At 59.5% G+C, this 18389-nt stretch overlaps 1 protein-coding gene across 3 annotated transcripts in view; it reads right to left on the reverse strand.

Moving 5' to 3' along the window:
• The window catches only part of MROH1 (maestro heat like repeat family member 1), a 52010-nt gene that overhangs the window by 14481 nt on the left and 19140 nt on the right, over positions 1-18389 (reverse strand). For 2 of the 3 annotated variants that reach the window (XM_052651508.1, XM_052651506.1), the window contains exons 8-28: positions 14279-14430; positions 13770-13910; positions 13444-13536; positions 10209-10287; positions 9966-10079; positions 9017-9090; positions 7845-7967; positions 6058-6165; positions 5761-5905; positions 5639-5679; positions 5219-5360; positions 4864-4916; positions 4302-4409; positions 3800-3919; positions 3592-3714; positions 2716-2862; positions 2604-2630; positions 1693-1815; positions 1508-1587; positions 1143-1425; positions 571-675 (exon numbers count right to left, since the gene is read on the reverse strand). In XM_052651508.1, the coding sequence (XP_052507468.1) occupies positions 571-675; positions 1143-1425; positions 1508-1587; positions 1693-1815; positions 2604-2630; positions 2716-2862; positions 3592-3714; positions 3800-3919; positions 4302-4409; positions 4864-4916; positions 5219-5360; positions 5639-5679; positions 5761-5905; positions 6058-6165; positions 7845-7967; positions 9017-9090; positions 9966-10079; positions 10209-10287; positions 13444-13536; positions 13770-13910; positions 14279-14430 (2381 nt within the window). The remainder of the gene's footprint in view (positions 1-570; positions 676-1142; positions 1426-1507; positions 1588-1692; positions 1816-2603; positions 2631-2715; positions 2863-3591; positions 3715-3799; positions 3920-4301; positions 4410-4863; positions 4917-5218; positions 5361-5638; positions 5680-5760; positions 5906-6057; positions 6166-7844; positions 7968-9016; positions 9091-9965; positions 10080-10208; positions 10288-13443; positions 13537-13769; positions 13911-14278; positions 14431-18389) is intronic. The other variant, XM_052651507.1, reaches the window with a different exon arrangement.

Raw genomic sequence — 18389 nt, forward strand, 5'->3', positions numbered from 1 at the left:
TGGCCAGGTCCACCGTTATCAGCACAGGAGCCCTTGGTACACTCCTGTCAAGGCCACGCGGGAGCATGGGAGGACCACACCAGTCTACCCTAAAGACAGCAGAGTGACGGCCTTGTAAGAACAAATGTGAAGTTCTAACAAGGGAAGAGGAGCTGCTGAACCCCAACAAATACTAAAATGCAAAGTAACCGTGCAGCTCTGGGAGGCGCTCTTTCCCACCGCTCCAACTAATAGTGCTGTCTTCAGGAGTTCACAAGTCCCTACCTTGGCCCAAGCTGCGGCTTCTGCCTCCAACACCCTCTGCTCCTCCTCTCACATGGGGGTCCCCATCACCCTTCCCTGCGTTGGGCGGGCTCCCAAGGATGAGGCTGCCCATCGGGTTCGATGCTGAGTGGCCAGCCCTGAGGACACTTGCTGACCCTTGTGGTCCTCTGTCCACAGCCCAGGAGAGGACAGTGCCGCTCGCAGCACTGGGCAGTGGGAGATGCGAGGGCCCCACGGTGTGGCCCCGGGCCAAGGGAAGGGCATGCGGCTGAGGAGGGACCGCGCAGGCCGCCCTGGGGCACTCACGCTGATCTGCAGGTGTTCTAGGAAGAACTGCAGCAGGCAGGCACTCAGGCCAAGCGCCCGCACCCGCTCGTGGCCCTTTGGGGACTTGATCCACGGGCTCAGGTGCTGAGGAAGAAGGGGCTTCAATAGGTGCAGCTTGGGGCAGCCTCCCTGCCAGGCCACCCTCTGGGCACGGGGGCCAGTGCGCCAGGTCAGAGTGGGCCCCCTGGGCAGCGCCTTCCCCACCCTCTCATTCTGTCCTGCTGGCCTGGCTCACAGCCATGGCCACCCCTGGTGGAATCTCTAGGCATGCCCATGCAAGGACATGGTGTTCCCAGACATGGGTCGGTCCTGCCCCAGCCCACAGCCACCCACCCACCAACATGATGGCCTCAGAGGGTCAGGAGCGCCCATTTGGGGCACCTCAGAGTCTCTCTGTCCGGACCCCACGATGGGGGAGCAGAGAGATCGAGCTCCGAGCCCCGTCTGCTCAGACTGCACCCGTCTGCATACCCCCCAGGCCAGAGGGGCCCCTGCCCACTGGCTCACAGGCCACCCCCAACTTGCACAGAGCGCCACGGCCCGCCACACACCTCCACCATGACCTGCAGACCCTGGGGCGTCATGTTCCGCTGAAGGAGGCTCGTCAGCAAGTCCTTGAGGGCCTGCATGGTGTCCAGGTACAGGGACTGGAAGAAGAGAAGCTGCCAGTCCTGCTGTGACCCCCCATCCCTGGACAGGGCCACCGTGGGGGCCACTGATAGCTCCTGGAGGCTGTCCCCCTCCTCTGGTTCAGGCAGCACGGCCATGACACTGTGCAGGCAGCTGTGAATCAGGTCCGCCTGCACCTGCTCCTCCAGGGCCGGCTCCAGGGTACTGAGCCACCAGTTAAGGCCCAGCGCTCATGTAGAGGGCCCCCTACAGCCGCACCCCACCCCCCCCTGCAAGGAAAGGATACACCAGGTACATGCAGGCTAGCATGGCCTTCTTCCGAATGGGCGTCCTCAGCGAGTCTGGGGGCTCCGCTTTGATGAACTCCTGGGAGAGCAGCCGCAGGGCAGCCCTTGGCCGAAGCTCCAGCTTGCCCCCAGGTCAGGCCCCACAACCCGGGGGCTCGGTCCTCCCCAGCCCGCCCACACTCACCACCATCTGCGCCACCAGCTCCGCCTTCCTCAAGAGGTGGAAGGAGCCGCCGTGGGCGCTGCTGCAGATGGCCTGGGTGGCCATGCACACACTCTGCACCAGGCTCAGTCTCAGGGCCGGGTCCTGCAAGGACAACTGGGCTGCGGGAGCCGCCAAGGCCCGAGGCTCGCGGGCTGAGCCTGGTGGGAGGGGGCCACCCAGCGCGGCAAGGCCAGGCCGCCGGCCACTCTCCTGCAAGCCAGACATGGACTCCCCTCCAGTCTATAGGCTCTCAGCCAGTCCTCCACGTGGGCCAAGGTGGGTCTGCGAAGGAAGGCTCTTGGCTGTGGGCCCGACCTGGGGGTCCCAGGGTCACAACCCCGGGCAGATGACTGCAGGCTCACCACGCACCATCCAGCTGCCTCCCCCAGGTGGAGGGGATGCTGCTGCCCTGGGAGAGCCCCAGCAGAGGGCTGGCCCCCAGCTCTAAAGGACTGAGTCAGAGAGAGAGGTCACAGAACAGCCCTGGCCCAGAGGCCCCAAGAGACCCAGGGTGTTGGGGGTCTGCTCTTCAAGCGGACAGTCCGGCCGCTCCCAGAGAAGGTTCCCAGGTTAGTGCCAGAGTCCACAAGGGAGGTGTGTTAGTGAGGCAGAGGCTGCCGTCTTGGCTGCAGAACTCCCCCGACCAGGCGCTCACAGAGATGGAGTGGAGGCAGGAGAGGGGCACGCTGAGGACCCCGCCTGGCCTGGGAGCCACCACCTCCCCTCCGTCGCCCCCACCTCCGGGGCCTGGGCCAGGGCAGGAGCTCCTAGGCCCTAGAGGGCCATCCTGCAGGCCTTGCCTGAACTGAGACTAGGACGCCCCAGGAGCACCCCGCTGCCACCCCGGCCAGCCCAGACAGAGGAGAGAGCTTAGGCCCCGCACACTGTACCTTGGTCTCTACCTTTATCCCCAGAACCTGGACGACAGAAGTGAGACACGTTACACAAGAGGCTTCTGAGGCAGCACCCCGTCCCAAGCCTCTGAGACACCCAGACGCCCACCTTGGTGCTGAAGCACTGGGACATGTTCCGAAACACGTCTGCCTCCACCCTGGCCAGCAGCAGCTCGCGCGGGGCCCGGGCCGCCACGTGCCCGTAGCACAGAATCAGCGCGCTCCTCACTCTGTCGGCCTCACTCTCGCTCCGATCCTGAGAAGTCAGAGCTCTGTGACAATCACACCCCCAGCAGGAGCCGCGCCCTGCGACCCCAGGTGCCAAAGAACGGCAGAGCCAGTCTGGAGGAAGATGCCACTTGACTGAGGAGTCTGGGGCCTGTTGGGGACCAAGGGTCAGAGGGGAAAGGATGCAGGGGGGACCACAGTGGGAGGGGCAAGCAGGAGGAGGGGCTGGGGGCTGAGAGCAACCAAAGGGCCAGGTGGGGTCCCCGTCTTCGCTTGGGTGGCTGCCCAGGGCCCCTCTGTCCTAGGGCCCTGTTCACGCTACACCAGCCCGAGACCCCGGCACTGGTAACCCTGGTCCAGGGAGACGGGCTAGGGGAGGAGCAGACAGCGCAGGTGCTCCCCCACAACCGGCTTCAGCCTAAATGCAGCCCCCACTGGCCACCAGGGGGCAGACGACACACAAACCAGTGGTGGGACAGGAAGGGGCTGCTCCCATCCTGCTGCCCAGAGCCGGTTCATTGCCCCCAACCCCAATGTGGGAGAGAGCCCACACACGGCAGCCCCACCCATGAAGAAGCAGAGACTGGAAGCCAGCTCCCTGCCCCACCCCCGGCCTGCAGGGCACAGAGCCCAGGAAGCTCTAGGACCAACACCATCTGCCCTACCGAACTTCAGCATGCTGGCACTGCAGCTAAGACAAAACCCCGGGCCAGCCCACCCCAGGCCTCCCACTCAGCTGTCAGCCTGACCTTGCTACCTTAAAAATGCTGAAAATGCCGGCAGATTTTCTGAGCACGTCTGACTTCACAAAGTCTTCCAGCTGGGCCAGGGTGTCATCCAGGTGGGAGATGGCACAGATCCCAAAGCAACAGGCAAGGCCCTAGGGAGGCACAGGTGCACTCACACCTGGGCAAGGTGGGATGGGGAGGCGTGCGCACACACACACACGCTGGGGGGGCAGCCACCTCACGCTCCCTCTCCTCCTGGTATCTGGCCGTCTCCAGCAGCTCCTGCAGGTGCTTCCTCACCACCTCCTTACTTGAAGCGGCACCCAGGGTGGTCCCGACACATTTGTACAGGAAGTTCTGCAACGAAGCCAGACAAGGGGTGGTGCCAGCTCTCCAGTGGAGGGATGCCCCTAGTGGGGCACTCTGAGTGCCTGCACCACGGAACAGACACACCACTGCAAGGGCCAGACGCGCTCTGCGCACTGTCTGAGGAGCAGCAGGTGGGCGCGGAGCCCTGCGTCTCCAGCCGCCAGCCCACAGCCTTCTGTTCCAGGTCCTGCCAGGACCACAGTGGCCATCAGACAGGCTCAGGGAGCAAGAGACGGAATCAGGGGACAGGATCGAGGGCCGTGCCCATGGCACTGCTGGCGGTGTGTCCTCCTGCACCTCCTCCTGGGGGAGCTCCTCCTGGGGCTTCCCTTCCCCCTCCCTTCCTCCTGGGGTTCCCCTTCCGGTGCACCTTCTCCAGGGGCATCCCGTTGTAGTTGGGTAGCTGCTTGCACATTTCCAGGGTCAGCTGGCAGACCCAGGTGTTGTCAGACACGACAGCCAGGGAATCCCGGAGAAACTGCGGGCAGGAACTCTACCAATGAGGGCGGGCTCGGCCTCTCACTGGCCAGACTAGGGGAGAACCCAAAGCCCCAGGTGCCACAGGCGGTGACCACAGGTCCTGTGCCATAGCTCTGAATGGCCGTAGGTAACTTTGAAGCTGAGACAGAAATTCTGGGTGGTCAGGCGTGCAGCACATGGGGCACTGGGGCCTCAACCAAGCAGGGGACAGGACAGAGGGCTCTCTGGCCAGAGCAGCCCCTGTGATATGACCCCATCGCAGCACGCAGTCCTCACCCCAGAGACACCCGCCTGTCCCTCCGCCCCTCCCCCCCACCACCAGGTCAAGGCAAGCACTACCACTCTGGGAGGTACAGTGCCCCCAGCACCCACTGTCCCAGCCCTCCCAACCCAGGCCAGAAAAGGGCCTGTGCCCAAAGCAGGCTAACTCTAGTCTCCTCCTCTTCTCTTACCATCAGCAGCTTTTCTTCCCACTCCTCCTGTGGCAGGGTTTCTTCACTGTATTCTGAAATGACCAGTCACTCGCTCAGCCTGGCGGACAGCAGTGGAGAGCTCAGAGTCCCCTCCACCAGGCCCAGGCTCCTTCGGCTCCAGGATAGAGGAAGAAAGGGCCCACATCCAGTGAGCTCGCGGTTGACACCAGACAAGGAGCATCTTTCCAGCCCACTCTCCAGGCCCTTTCCTGAACAACAGCAAAGGCAATTTCTTCCAACTTTTAAAACCCTGGTCTCCAGTGGCCAGCCTTGATGCCAACAGGCAACAGTCGGGGTCAGAGGAGGAGCAGCAGCGACCACCCCTGGGCCTCACCGTCCAGGTGCTCCAGCAGCAGGGGGATGGCAGTCGCCCACCGCTGACCCAGGGCCGGGTGGATATCCTGATGCAAGACACTCAGGAGGCGCAGCGAGGCTGCTCCGCGACCGTCCCCCACATAGGGATTGGAAGACACGACCTGCAGAAGGCAGAGTTGGGGTCTCCACCAGCGTCCTGGGCCACAGTGCTCCACCTGAGGCCGAGCATGGACATCCAGGTTGGGGCAAGGAGGCCCCAGAGACACAGCTCCCCAAATCCGTCCCGGAGTGCCTGATGGTCCTTCCCGGGGCAGTGACAGCATGAGGGTGGGGCAACAGGGACTAGGGGAGTGTCCACCCCCCACCGACACCCCTCAGAGTGGACACTGAGGCCACCTGGCTGGGAGGAGAAGCCACTGAGGCCTGAGCAGCTGCTTACCAGGAGTCTGGTGGTGATGGCGTAGGGAGACGGGAGGTGCACTGCAGGGAGACAGACCACAGCACTCAGGGCTGCCCCCTTGGGGGGCAAGGGGGAAGGGCTGGGCTGGGGCAGGGGCACACCATTGCCGTTGTACTGGATGAGGGGGGCATGGGCCCCCGCCTCCTGCCTCTTCTGGGCCAAGTGCACAAGGCTCCTGCAGAGCGGGCTCAGCGCCCCGGTGAAGCGAATGGGGACCAGGAACTCAAGCAGGTACGGCCAGAGGACCTGGGGGCAGTGCAGGGTGTGTAGGAGCCCGGACCCGCAGCGCAGCCTCCCTGCACTGCAGCCTCCTCGTACCCACGGCCTCCCCACACCTGCTCCCAGACACCAAGGGGTCAGGAGCAGGCTGGCGGGTCCCCCAGGGCAGGGGTGCTCACCTCGCCCATCCTGTCCACGGTGGTGCTGACCAGGTAGAGGGTGCTGACGCTGATGGCCCGCACGCTGTCGGCCGCCAGGGCCTCACTGTCCGCACCAGGCTTCTGAGTCTGGGGGCGGGAGGGCAGGATGCTGTGCACTCTGCTCTGCAGGTCACCAGTTGCGGGCTCTGGCCCTGAGGACACGGCCTGAACAGAAGCATGACAGGCCCTGCCCAACCCCTAGGGAGGGGACCATCTCCGGCCACTGGCTGGACACTCGCTCTCCACTAAAATCGTCCCAAAAAGCCAGCTCCCCGGGCCAACCTTCAGCGTCCAGACTAGAAAAACCGTCAGCATTTCCTGAGAGCCACTAACCGCATCCTCACAGGTGGTATTCTGTCCTTGTGGACGCGGTCACTGCCTGAGAAAGTGCCATTCCCACCAAGAACACAGACGAGCCCTGCTGCCCCATGGGCCAGTGGTTTCTCTCAAACCCAAGGAGTCAGTGCTCCAGAGCCCAGCTCCCTGGAGTCTTCTAGGCAAAAAAGGACTCTACTGTCTAAATGCTGAGTCTTCAATTCATGTTTTGAAATACCGAAAAGCAAACACTGAAAACAAAGCAAAAGTGGGAAAACCGTAATGACTGTTGGAGACATTTGGCACCTCTCACCAAGAAATTAAAGATCGAGAAGAAAAAAATAGAGATGTTTAGGGCCTGAATAGCAAGTTTTAGAGCATGCTCTAAAAATATAGAGAAAACTTTATACCAGATACACACAAAGGACGTTGAACGCCTGACTGCCTATTAGGCCAAATAGAAAATCTCAAGAAACACTTAGAAGCAGAAATATACCTGGCCAGATTCAATGCAATAAAATTACAAGCCCACAATAGCCACAAAAGGCTAATCACCTAGAAAATTATAAACATCCAAGCCACTGGGTTCTTGACATCCAGGCAAAGGCAGCTGGTCCATGTGGGGAGAAGCGTCTTTACAGTGAGCGGTGCTGGGACAGCAGGATACCCACACGCAAAGTACGGAGCCTGAACCCACACCTCACGGTGAACAAAAGGAATGCAAGATGGAACACAGACCTTGTGTAAAACTTCTAGAAGCAGACATAGGGGAACACCTTTGTGACTTTGGGTAAAGAAAGGATTTACTAGTTACAACCCCAGAAGCAAGAGCTATAAATAAAAGCCCAATAACGTGGACTTCTAAAATATTAGCACTTTTGCTTTTTGAAATACAGTGTTAAGAAAATAAATACCTACGATGCAACAGATTTGTCAGAAAATATTTGTAAACCATAAATCTGATAAGGGACTTGCATCTAAAATATATGAAGAGCACTTCTGTCCTGAAGAAGAAGAAAGGGAACAGCCCAACTCCAAAGCAGGTAAAAGCTGTGAGCAGGCACATAGACACGCGGATGCCAATATCACTGGTCACAGGCATGATGCTAGCCTATCACAGTAGCTAGAAAAGGAGACACACAGCACTGACCTAACCTCACGTACCAACAGAGCTGCTGCTGGGGCCGCAAGATGGCACAGCTATTTTCAAAAACCACCTGGAAGCTTCTTATGAAATCAAACATCTCAGCGTCTCACAGCAGCTGCTTACACAGGGGGACAAACGCAAGCCCTGCAGAAACCTGCACTCTCTCTTTCACGGATGCTTTATTCACACCTGCCACGCAGCTAGCAGACTAGCACACCCCCAGAGCGCCACTCAGCAGTCAGACAACAAACCACAGGTCCAGAGACAACACGCAATGATGGAGCAGAGGGACGGCGTGCCTTACCTCAGCCTCGGGGGGCAGAGCACACTGCTGCACGATGTATTCGATCATGGCCTTGCCGCCAGGCTGCTCCAGGTAGCCGTGGTGGGCCATGGCGCTGACCACCTGCACCACTGCCCGCTTCACCTGCCCAGAGCAGGGGGCACAGGAAGGGGCTTCAGAGGAGTGCTGGCCGCAGCACGACAGCCAGCAGGGGCCGGCATCTCACCCACCCTCTGCCCACACCTCCCGCCTTCCCCCAGCCCAGCACCCCTCTCTGGGACCCTCCCCCTGTCCTGGTCACACCTCTCCTCTCCAGATCCCAGGTCGCACATGTGTCCCGAGTGACCATGAGCTGATGGGTCTGGAGGGACTGAGCCATGTGGCAGCCTGAGGCCCTTAGGCTGGGTGCTTCTGGCCACCGACACAGCGGGCAGGCATTGGGCCCCTCTGAGGGTGGCACAGGGCACAGGAGCCCTGAAACAGATGCAGCCTCAGTAGTTTGGGCTCCATTCCAGTAGCTTCTGGGACTCTCACAGATGGTCCCCAAGAACAGGGTGCAGGATGAGCACAAAGGCTGGGGCAGCTGCAGGAAGGGGACCCGCTGCTGCTGAGCCCAAGCAGGGAGGGCCCTCGGCTCTGGGGTCACCACCAAGCTATGGATATCCTGCTGGAGTCCAAGCTCCTGTTCCCTGGGGCTTCTGCTGCACCAAGTCGTCTAGCCCTGTGACTCGGGTGGGACATCAGGCCACCCGAAGGGCTGGATGCCGAGATCTGCATGATGGAGGTCTGACAGAGACCCCCGACACAAGGCTGGGGCTTCCCTGGGCAGCCCTCCATGTGAGCCAGCACAGCGCTGCCCACGGCTCCACAGGGCCAGGACGGGGGCTCCAAGTGAGAGCCCAGGCCGCCCCATGAGCGTCTCTGTGGCTGATGCTCACGTAGGTCTTTTTGGTATAACGGCTCTTGAGTTCTGGGAGTTCTTCTATAGAACGATCAAGCCCCAGGGTGGTCTTGAGGACTGCTTCCTAGCTTCACACCTGGTTAACGCATCAGGAGGAAGCCGGGGGCCCAGACAAGCAGCTCAGCAGACACCCAGGCCTGCACGCGCCTGCCGAGGCCTGGTGTGCTGAGGCGGCAGCTGCCTGTCAGCGGTGGCCGTACCGCCTGCCGCTGTGCGCTGCCCACTGACCCACCTTGTTGTTGGTGTCCAGAAGAGGGAGCTTCATGGAGGAAAGAATGAAGGGTTTCTTAACTTCCATCTGAGCAGCTGCAAGAAACCAACAGGGGGCTCAGCCTGTCTGCCGGTGGGCAGAGGCCGGGCAGCATGTGCTGCGGGGCTCTGGCCTCAGTGCGGCCCTCTGCGTGGGGGGAGGAGAAGACCACCTAAGCACAGGCCCACCTATCTCTCTCTGAGGGAAAAATGACTTTTTTCAGCAAATGACATTATTTTATCCAATTAAGAAGTGAGGAAGTTAGAAGTTCAGGGCAGCAGAGCTGAGTCAGGGGTCCCAGGTTCATGTGGGGTGAGGGCACCTCCAGGGTCATCAGAATCTTAGCACCACTCCCTGCTCCTGGCTCCAACCTGAAGGCCTGATGTGGTCACGGCCACTGTTAAGCAACCAAGACTCACACACACACACACACAAATTCAGGTGTGAAAACCATTCAGGCTTATTGCTGATTAAAACTACTTAAAAGCAAGAAACCTGAACTCTCCTATCCAGTTGTGAGGAAATCTTCAGACACATGGAAACCAAGGACTTTCCACAGAACTGGCCTCCACTCTTCCCAAGGTCCATGTCTAAGAAACAGCGGAGTGAGCTGTGCCCATGGCCAGGCCTCCACACTGAGGGACCGCTGCCGCGGATGGCTGCAGGTGGGGGGGGGTCGGCAGGACTCAGCCACCAGCCTCCCACGCCGAGGCGCCACGGCCCGCCGACTACAGCCCCTGCCGAGGGCAAACATCAGACGGACAACCTGCTGGCAGGCAGGCGAGCACCACTGCTGCAACTCTTCAAAAAGCAGGGAATTTTGTGAAATAGAAAGTTGGGGAAAGTATTTCAAGAACTCAAAGCAAAATGCTCTTCATCCCAAAAATGGACAAGGCAGGCCTATCCCATCTCCGTTCCACAAGGCACTCACCCGCCGCGTTGATGATGTGCCTCAGGACCTGCAGGGTGCCCACACGGGTCCTCTCGTTGCTGGTGTCCAGCTTGGGCAGCAGGAAGGCCAGCAGGCGGTCCGGCGAGTAGCAGGCTGCGGGCAAGTGCTCATCAAGACTGTCTTGCTCCCTGCTGGTTGCCTGCACCCCCCCAGGCCCAGCGAGGAGGACAGATGCTCAGGGCGGTGAGCCCCCTGATGAGACCAAGGGCTCCGCCTGCATACCCAGCACCGTGAAGCAGCGCAGCACCTCCTTCTGGTTGCTCATCACCAGCGGGCTGGATGACTCCACAGGCACGCAGATCTGTCCAGGACAGAAGACAGTTAGCAGCTGGTGGGGCTGGAGAGGGACATCTCAAGCTTCCAGGAAGCTGCAGGTCCTTGGGCGCGCTCACCTGGGTGAGGAACCCCTGCCTGTGCCCAGACATGCTCTCAGGCCCTGAGTGATGCACAGCTGGCCCTCCTCCTATACCCCACCCCACCCACTGGCAGCCAGGTGAACAAACTCCCCAGACACACTTCCTGATGAGGAAGGGGACAGCTCCCCACTTTCTCCGGCAGCACACGTGAGCACAGAAAGTGCTGGAGTCTGTCCATTCAAACTGAGAAAGAAAGGGAGCTGCCCTGGCAGGGGTGCAGGCAGAGGTTGCATGCAGCTGTGCCCCTGGGCCCCACTGCACCTCTGTGGGCAACACTCTGGGGCTGAGCTTTGGGTGGCGTCCCCGTCCCCACTCGGCCCCCAAGGTCACAAGAAAGGACCTGCAGGGCTCTGAGGGGACCCTTGGGAAAGCCCAGCATCCCAACCAGGAGGGAGACATGGTGCAGGGGCCACAGGCGCCACCTCAGCCTGGCCCTGCCAGTTCCCAGGGGACCGGAGCAGGTGGAGCAGATGCGGGCAGAGCCACCAGGCTGGCTCCAGGTCCCCAGGGCCCTGCTGCCTGCTCCCGGGGTCACTCAGTGACCCACGGAGCACCTCCCACCAGGGCCTGGGGCCAGCGAGGGAGCAGCTTGGAAGCAGACACTCTGGCCCACCCCAGGGAGCCTGCGGAAGATGCGTGAGGTGCTCAGAACTCCACAGTGACTGGAGCACAAACCGCTGCTGCGTCCAGGTGCTAAGGTTTGCAGTGATCGATTAAAAGGTGATAGATCAGAGAGATAACTAGTGACGAGGGCAGTCACCTTGAGAAAAGATAAAACTAGCTTTTCACTCTTCCTCTAAAATACACTCCAGATGATTAAACAGTATAGGGGAAACGCTGCTGCTGCTGCTAAGTCACTTCAGTCGTGTCCGACTCTGTGTGACCATAGACGGCAGCCCACCAGGCTCCCCCGTCCCTGGGATTCTCCAGGCTAGAACATTGGAGTGGGTTGCCATTTCCTTCTCCAATGCATGAAAGTGAAAAGTGAAAGTGAAGTTGCTCAGTCCTATCCGACTCTTAGCGACCCCATGGACTGCGGCCTACCAGGCTCCTCCATCCATGGGATTTTCCAGGCAAGAGTACTGCAGTGGGGTGCCATTGCCTTCTCCATAGAGGAAGTGAGAGAACCTAAAAACTCACTGCAGAATAGGAAGTATACTTTTATAAGTACAGCAAAACCTGGACTGTATAAAGAAAGATAAATGATGGCTTTAAAAACTTAACTAATGTTCCATGGCAAAAAAAATCTTAAACAGAGCCACAGATAACAACAAAACAGAAACAAATATCTACATACATGACACAAGACTGTAAATAACTGCTACAGACCAATATGAAAAAAAAACACCCTAAAATCAACAGAAAAACAAGATGTGAATGGAAAGCACTAAGAAAAGGAAAGAGCACACTTTTCTAGCTTCTCAGCTTTTCCACAAATATTCCCCTTTTAAACCCCGCCCCCCTCCCCACAGATTACAGTTTTTAGTTTCAGGCCATCAATTTGTATTAAGTAAATAATACTCCATCTCTCTTTTTTTCCTCACTTTTTTCCCAAGTTGTAAACTTTTTCTCCACAGAGATCTTAGGCATTCTTCGCTAGGTTAATTCCCAGATACTTTACAATTAAGTTTCTGTTGTTATTGTAAACACCTTTTTTTTTGGTACTTTCTAGCTGGTCACCACTGATGGGGAGAAACACTCTTGATTTTTACAGGTTGGTCTTGTAACTGGCAGCCTTGCTGAACAGAGTTCTAGGACTTGTAAATAGATTTAGTTCTTGTATGAATGAGCTTCTAAATGAGTGCTTTGACTATCCAGAACAAATACCTGCTAGGAGCAGACATGGCAGGGCCCACAACAGGCAGCCCTGCCCAAAGGGCTGTGCCACCTCGCTGAGCATGGGGAGCAGCGGCCCGCTAGGACGAAGGGTGGGCAGGCGGCCGGGCGAAGGCAAACCACAGGTCTGTCCTGGATCCTTCCTTTCTGCTTCTCTCCTCACAGAATTCACCCCAACCCCTGCTGACAAGTGACTGGGGCCCCTTCCTGCTCTGGACGCTAAGGGAAGGTGGTCACTTCTATCCATTGTGATGCAAACTGTATCCATCACATGTATGATGCATGCTGATGGGTCAGGTATTTAAAATTTACCAAGTAAGAGAAGTTCCTTTCCCATCCTGGTTGCTAAGAGTTTCAATGACAAATAGGTGCTGAACTTCTTCAAAAGCTTTTTCTGCATCGCTGAGATCAGAGAGAACCTTCCCACAGCCCCTCCCACTGGGCCCTGTGTGCAGCGAGTACAGGGTGGGCAGCCAACTCTCCTCCGCACAGATCCTCATGCCAGCTCACCCGCGGGCGCCCAGACTTCTCTGTGTGGTCCTGACTTGGAGTCAAGACCAGCCCCACAGAACCTGTCAGGCAGCTCCAGATCCTTTTCTCATTTCCAAGCCCACCTGTGTGAGGTGGAAATGGGCTATCCCTCAAAAGTCTGGAAGAGGCAACCTGAACAGCACTGGGTCCCGGGTTTGCTGTCAGAAAGGAAGGGCCTGGAATGTAGTCTCCATTTCTTTACTGGTTTAGTCAAATTTTCTATTTCTCTTCTACCAATTGTGACATTTTTAAGATTTTTCTAGGCATCTATCCACTTCATAATTTTTCAGGCTCATTACGGCTGAGGAGCCCCCTGAGGCCCTTTCTCCAGCAGAAGCTTTGGGCTCTCCCCTTGCCGGCCTCAGCTGCCAAGGCGGCTCCTTTGCTCCGCCTGAGCCCTGACCCTCGGGGACCTGCAGGCAGCACAGACGCTCCCCCTGCCCTGCTGGCCGCCTCCCCCCCTCCTGCCCCTGCATGTAGGGCTGTCCGGTGCCCCACTGCCCGAGTCAGTGTACCCCCACAGGCCGCACCCAGATGACTCGGGAAGCCCGCAGAGGTCCACCTGGCTGGATCCCCGCCCTGAGTCTTGCTCCCTGGGCCCCTCAGCAGGCACCCCCATAGCAGGAGCACAGCGCCTGGCCCCAGCCTGCTCACAACCCCCTCCACCAGCCCACCTGAGTGTGCAGAGCGGCAAGGAGAGAGTCAAGCTGGACGTCCAGAGTGCGGCTGCCCACGCTCACGGCTGCCTCCAGGATCTGGCCGAGGCTCTGCAGGGAGGAGCGGCCTGTCAGGATCTCCTTGCCCCCAGCCCCATCCCACCTGGCTAGGAGAGCCTCCCAGCAGGACACCACCCTGGGGCTGGAGCGAGGAGGGAGCGGTGCCAGGAAGGGGGCCCCGTGAGGCCAGGGGCCTGGCTCTCCAGCTCTGCCTGCAGTCCTCGCTGAGGCCGACAGCCCACCAAGGCCTCAGCCACGGAGGCCCGCAGCCACACTGTGCACACCTTGGACACGTGGACGGTCTCGGCGTGCTTCTTGTAGAGGGCGAGCACGCCGGGCAGCAGCTTGGGGAGCTGCTCCTCCAGCTTCTCACTGGGGAGCAGGTGGCTCATGGGCCCCAGGGCCTCCACCACTGCGAGCCGCAGCTAGAGGGGGCAGGGACACCGGTCAGTGGTGGGGGCACAAGGGCAAGGAATCCTCCACCACGGACCTAGAGCAGAGGCTCCTACGAGGCGGAGGGAGTGGGCCTGGGGAGAAGTAGGAGCAGCCAGGCACCTCCCTAATGCGTGGAGGCCCCAAGGTGGGGGTGGGGCCTCAGCAAAGCAGCCCAACGCTGCGAGGACCTGCAGGGGAGACCCACAACACAAGGCTTGGCGTGGGCGGATGGACACAAATCTCTACCGAGATCCTGCGGGATGGCAGAGGGCCCAGGGGTCTGTGGCAGGACCTCCAGGCTGGGGAGGGAGAGGGTGGCCAGCAGGTGCGGCCACCAGTCCCCACCCACAGAGCGTACCTTCGCTTCCCGGCTCTGTAGCCACTGGTGGAAAAGGATGTCGTAAGCACCAGAGATGTCTGAGGCAAAGGCGTCCTTTCTGACTGTGGGGTCTGGGGCCTGATCCAGGTTGGCCAGGTACTCCAGGGTGCTCTCACTGAAGCGCTGCAGAGCTGCGGTGACCCCAGCGGTGAAGCAGCAGGCATGGTCACGCTGGCTCTCACGCAACCCCTCTAACATCCCATGCCCGCCTGTGAGACACCCTCCTGAGCACCCCGGCCAGGCTCAGGACTACTGGGTGGGGCGGGAGTGAAGGGTTCCCTGACTCTTGCCCTTCCCAGAACCTGGAACATGACTTTTCTAGAAATTCAGTCTCTGCAGATACACTAAGTTAAGACAAGGTCACGGCGGGGTGGGGTGGGGTGGGGTGGGGTGGGGTGGGGTGGTGTGGGCCCTGACCCACCAGGACCCTTTCCTCATAAGTAGACAGACATATTGATGACGGAGGCAGACAGCGCAGTAATGTGGCCTCAAGCCCAGATTGAGAGGCACCTCCAGACACCAGGGGAGCCTGGAAGGACTCTGTCCAGAGTCACAGAAGGTGAGCGGCCCTGCCAACAGTCTGCTCTCAGACACTGGCCTTCTAAGCTGTAGAAGACAGCCCCATTGTCTTAATCCCGATTTGTGGCCCTGTGTCACAGTGGATATCAATACATGACCAACCTCTCCCAAATGCCACCAGGCCACCACACCTGCCTGCTCTGGTCTGTGGTGCCCACCTCTCCCCTCACGGACACACATACCACATGCTTTCAAGGGCTGCTGTCCAAGATGGCATAGGACCCCCAGGACACATGCAGGAAGACCCGGTATGTGAGCCTGGGTGGGGGTGCGGTGCTGAAGGTGGGGAACACCAGCCTGGGCGGGGCTCTATCCATGCAAGGGACAGTGCTGTGGATGCCCAGGCAGGGAAGCCGGGGGACCCACTTAGGTGTAGACCTGTGAGTGGTCAGCAGGGCCTAGACTGTGGGTCAAGGGAGACAATGGGACCACAAAGAGTCAGAGGCCAGGACCTGGCCACGCAGCCCCACTGAGGCCTGTGCAGTGGAGCAGATGAGAACCAGATGGCTGGCAGCGGTGTTGGCTCACAGCTGGCCCCAAGGCCAGAGCCCACCCCCAGGATCTTGACTGACAGGACCACTTGCAAGGCTACTTTCTCAGCTTAGGCTTTGCAGCCCAGCCCTCTGCCTACAGGAAGGCAGCTACGATCACAAGCAATCAGAGAGCATATAGGACCCCCCTACCCCCGGGGCCCACAGCGGGAGGCCTGCGTCTGGTTGTCCTCCCACTGAGGGTGCCTTCGGGGGAGGGGGTCCGCTTAGGTGGGCCCTGGTCCCTGCCTGCCACCCCAACCCCTGCATCCCCCTACTCTTGCTCCTTGAGTTGCTCAGACTGCTTGGTCAAGCTGACCAGGGCTTCGAGGTACCCTGTGTGGGAAGGGCTTTCAGGATAACAGGACATTACATGGTCAGAAATAGAACCACCCCCGCCCTGAGTTTCTTATCAGGTTTGTGATTTTAATCAAGGACACACGTGCCTCAGGTAAACGAGCCACTCAGGCCCCTCCCCAGTCTGCTTTTCCTTATTCCAGAAGCAAACACCAGGTTTGGGCCTCTCTCTCCACACACGTGCGCAGTGTTCCCCACGTACCCCAGGCCGGGGCCAGCCTGTTCCATCCACCCCTCCAGACCCTCGTGGCTCCGAGCCCACCACTCCCTCCATGACCAGCTGTGTTCTGAGTTAAGGACCGTCTGGGGTTGGAGTCCCCTCGTTCTCCAGGCCCAAGTCACTGTGGCAACCTCCACACTTCTTGCCACACATCCTGAAGCTCCCCCAGCCTTACCACACAGGCCACACACTTCCGGATCCTGGCTTCTCAAGGAGCCTCTCTACACCTTCCTGCTCAGTGAGCCTCGGGGCAGGGAGCTGACTCTCAGTGGTGCCTTCCGCTGGAAATTTCTAGCACTCTCCCTCAAGCAGAAGGCAAGCCCTCGGCCTTCTCCTGACCACCTGCCCTGCGGAAGCTTCCCGAAGTGGGTGCGGGGAGGGCCTCTCCATCTGGGGCAGCTCCCACCTCACCGCCCCCTCCTCCGCTTTCTCTGTTCCTTCCATCCAGGGTGATCATCCAAGACTGGCTTCACAGCTTCACTCGCTAAGTCTTTTCTTTCTCTTCTGTTTTCCGCATACTTGCATTTTTGGCTCTATTTCCTAGAGGATTTCCTCAACACTTCCATTTCTACCTTTCATCTTCATCATGTTGGTAATTCCCAAAAGCTTTATTGCATTGTCCAAACGTAGCTTCTTCAGAGCAAAGTGCTTCTGTTTCATGAATGCATCTTCTCTCGTTTCAGTGAAATGTCAACCAGATCTCCTCTCCTGCCTGTTTCCCCTCCCTCAGCTGCCTGCTTCCCCGTCTCCCTTTCTGTTTATTTCCTGCCTGTTCCCCCTCCCTCAGCTGCCTGCTTCCCCGTCTCCCTTCCTGTTTATTTCCTGCCTGTTCCCCCTCCCTCAGCTGCCTGCTTCCCCGTCTCCCTCCCTCCCTCAGCTGCCTGCTTCCCCGTCTCCCTTCCTGTTTATTTCCTGCCTGTTTCCCCTCCCTCAGCTGCCTGCTTCCCCGTCTCCCTCCCTCCCTCAGCTGCCTGCTTCCCCGTCTCCCTTCCTGTTTATTTCCTGCCTGTTCCCCCTCCCTCAGCTGCCTGCTTCCCCGTCTCCCCCCCTCCCTCAGCTGCCTGCTTCCCCGTCTCCCCCCCCCCTCAGCTGCCTGCTTCCCCGTCTCCCCCCCTCCCTCAGCTGCCTGCTTCCCCGTCTCCCTTCCTGTTTCTTTCCTGCCTGTTCCCCCTCCCTCAGCTGCCTGCTTCCCCGTCTCCCTTCCTGTTTCTTTTGCTGCTGCCTCTCTCATCGGACCTGCCTGGTGGGCGGTGAGCTGTGGCTGCCTGCCGGCGCTGGCAGTGTGTGCAGGCCAGCTGAGCACCTGTTGTCTGGGCCCTGTCCACCCACCTCTGGGGCCCTCCTCCCCGCCCTCCCCCTGCCTGGCTGCAGCATCCTGCGAGCTGGACAAGAACCTCTTAGTGCACACACGCTCCTGTTCTGGGTCCCATGGCCCACCTGGGCCACCTTCCTGCACAATGAACACAATCCACCCAGAATCGGAGACTGCCTGGAAGAACAAGAGGTCCCAGTCTTCTTGTGGCCCAACCAGGCCACGGATGGGCTGACGTGGACCCTCCTGGCCTGACTGAGGCCGCTCCAGTGAGTAGGACCATGCTTCCCTCAACTGCAGACCTGAAGCACTGTCTGTGGCGAGGAGCACACACCTCAGCCAGAGGGTGGCTGCAGGCATTGTCTGCTGCCCCAACCAGCCCTTCACACACGACATGGCAGCCAGGTGAACACTATAGGCCTGCAGCCTGTGAGGGGCAGGGCCTCCTGCACAGGGCTCTGCAAGTCCTGGAGCGATGCCAGCACTTCCAAGGGCAGCTGCCGGGCCAGGGACTAGCCCTCAGCTCCAACACAGGCTCTCCTTCTCCCTCCCGGCCAGGATGAGTGCTGTCCTTGGTGCTCTTTTCCCCCAGCCCCCACAGCTCTCCCCAGTCCCTCCTGTGCCCGCAGCTGGGATGAGTGCTGTCCTTGGCACTCTTTTCCCCCAGCCCCCACAGCTCTCCCCAGTCCCTCCTGTGCCCCCAGCCGGGATGAGTACTGTCCTTGGCGCTCTTCGCCCCCCGCCCCCCAGCTCTGCCTCGGTCCTCTCTGTGTCCTGCCCCTGCACTCTGAGCTCAGCAGTGATTCCCACTCAGCTGCTCAGGGATCCTGTTCCAAGTTCCCTTTTCAGCAGAAACCAGGTCAAAGAGGGTTTCAGTCCAACAGCCTGCTATCACCCACATGTGGGAGGGGCCCTCAAGAGGAAGGCGTGGAACAGAGAGAACGGGAACGCGGGGGCTCTGAGGGGCTAGAGCTCTTCCTGGAGTCCCTGAGAGCTGGGGAACCTGAACCCAAAGCCACCATTAACAGGTGGGCTGCAGCCCAAAGCCCTAGGCCCCAGATAGGAAAGTGCCCTGGTGTGCACAGAACAGGC

This window comes from Budorcas taxicolor, chromosome 14 (assembly GCF_023091745.1).
Source record: "Budorcas taxicolor isolate Tak-1 chromosome 14, Takin1.1, whole genome shotgun sequence".
Lineage (NCBI taxonomy): Eukaryota > Metazoa > Chordata > Mammalia > Artiodactyla > Bovidae > Budorcas > Budorcas taxicolor.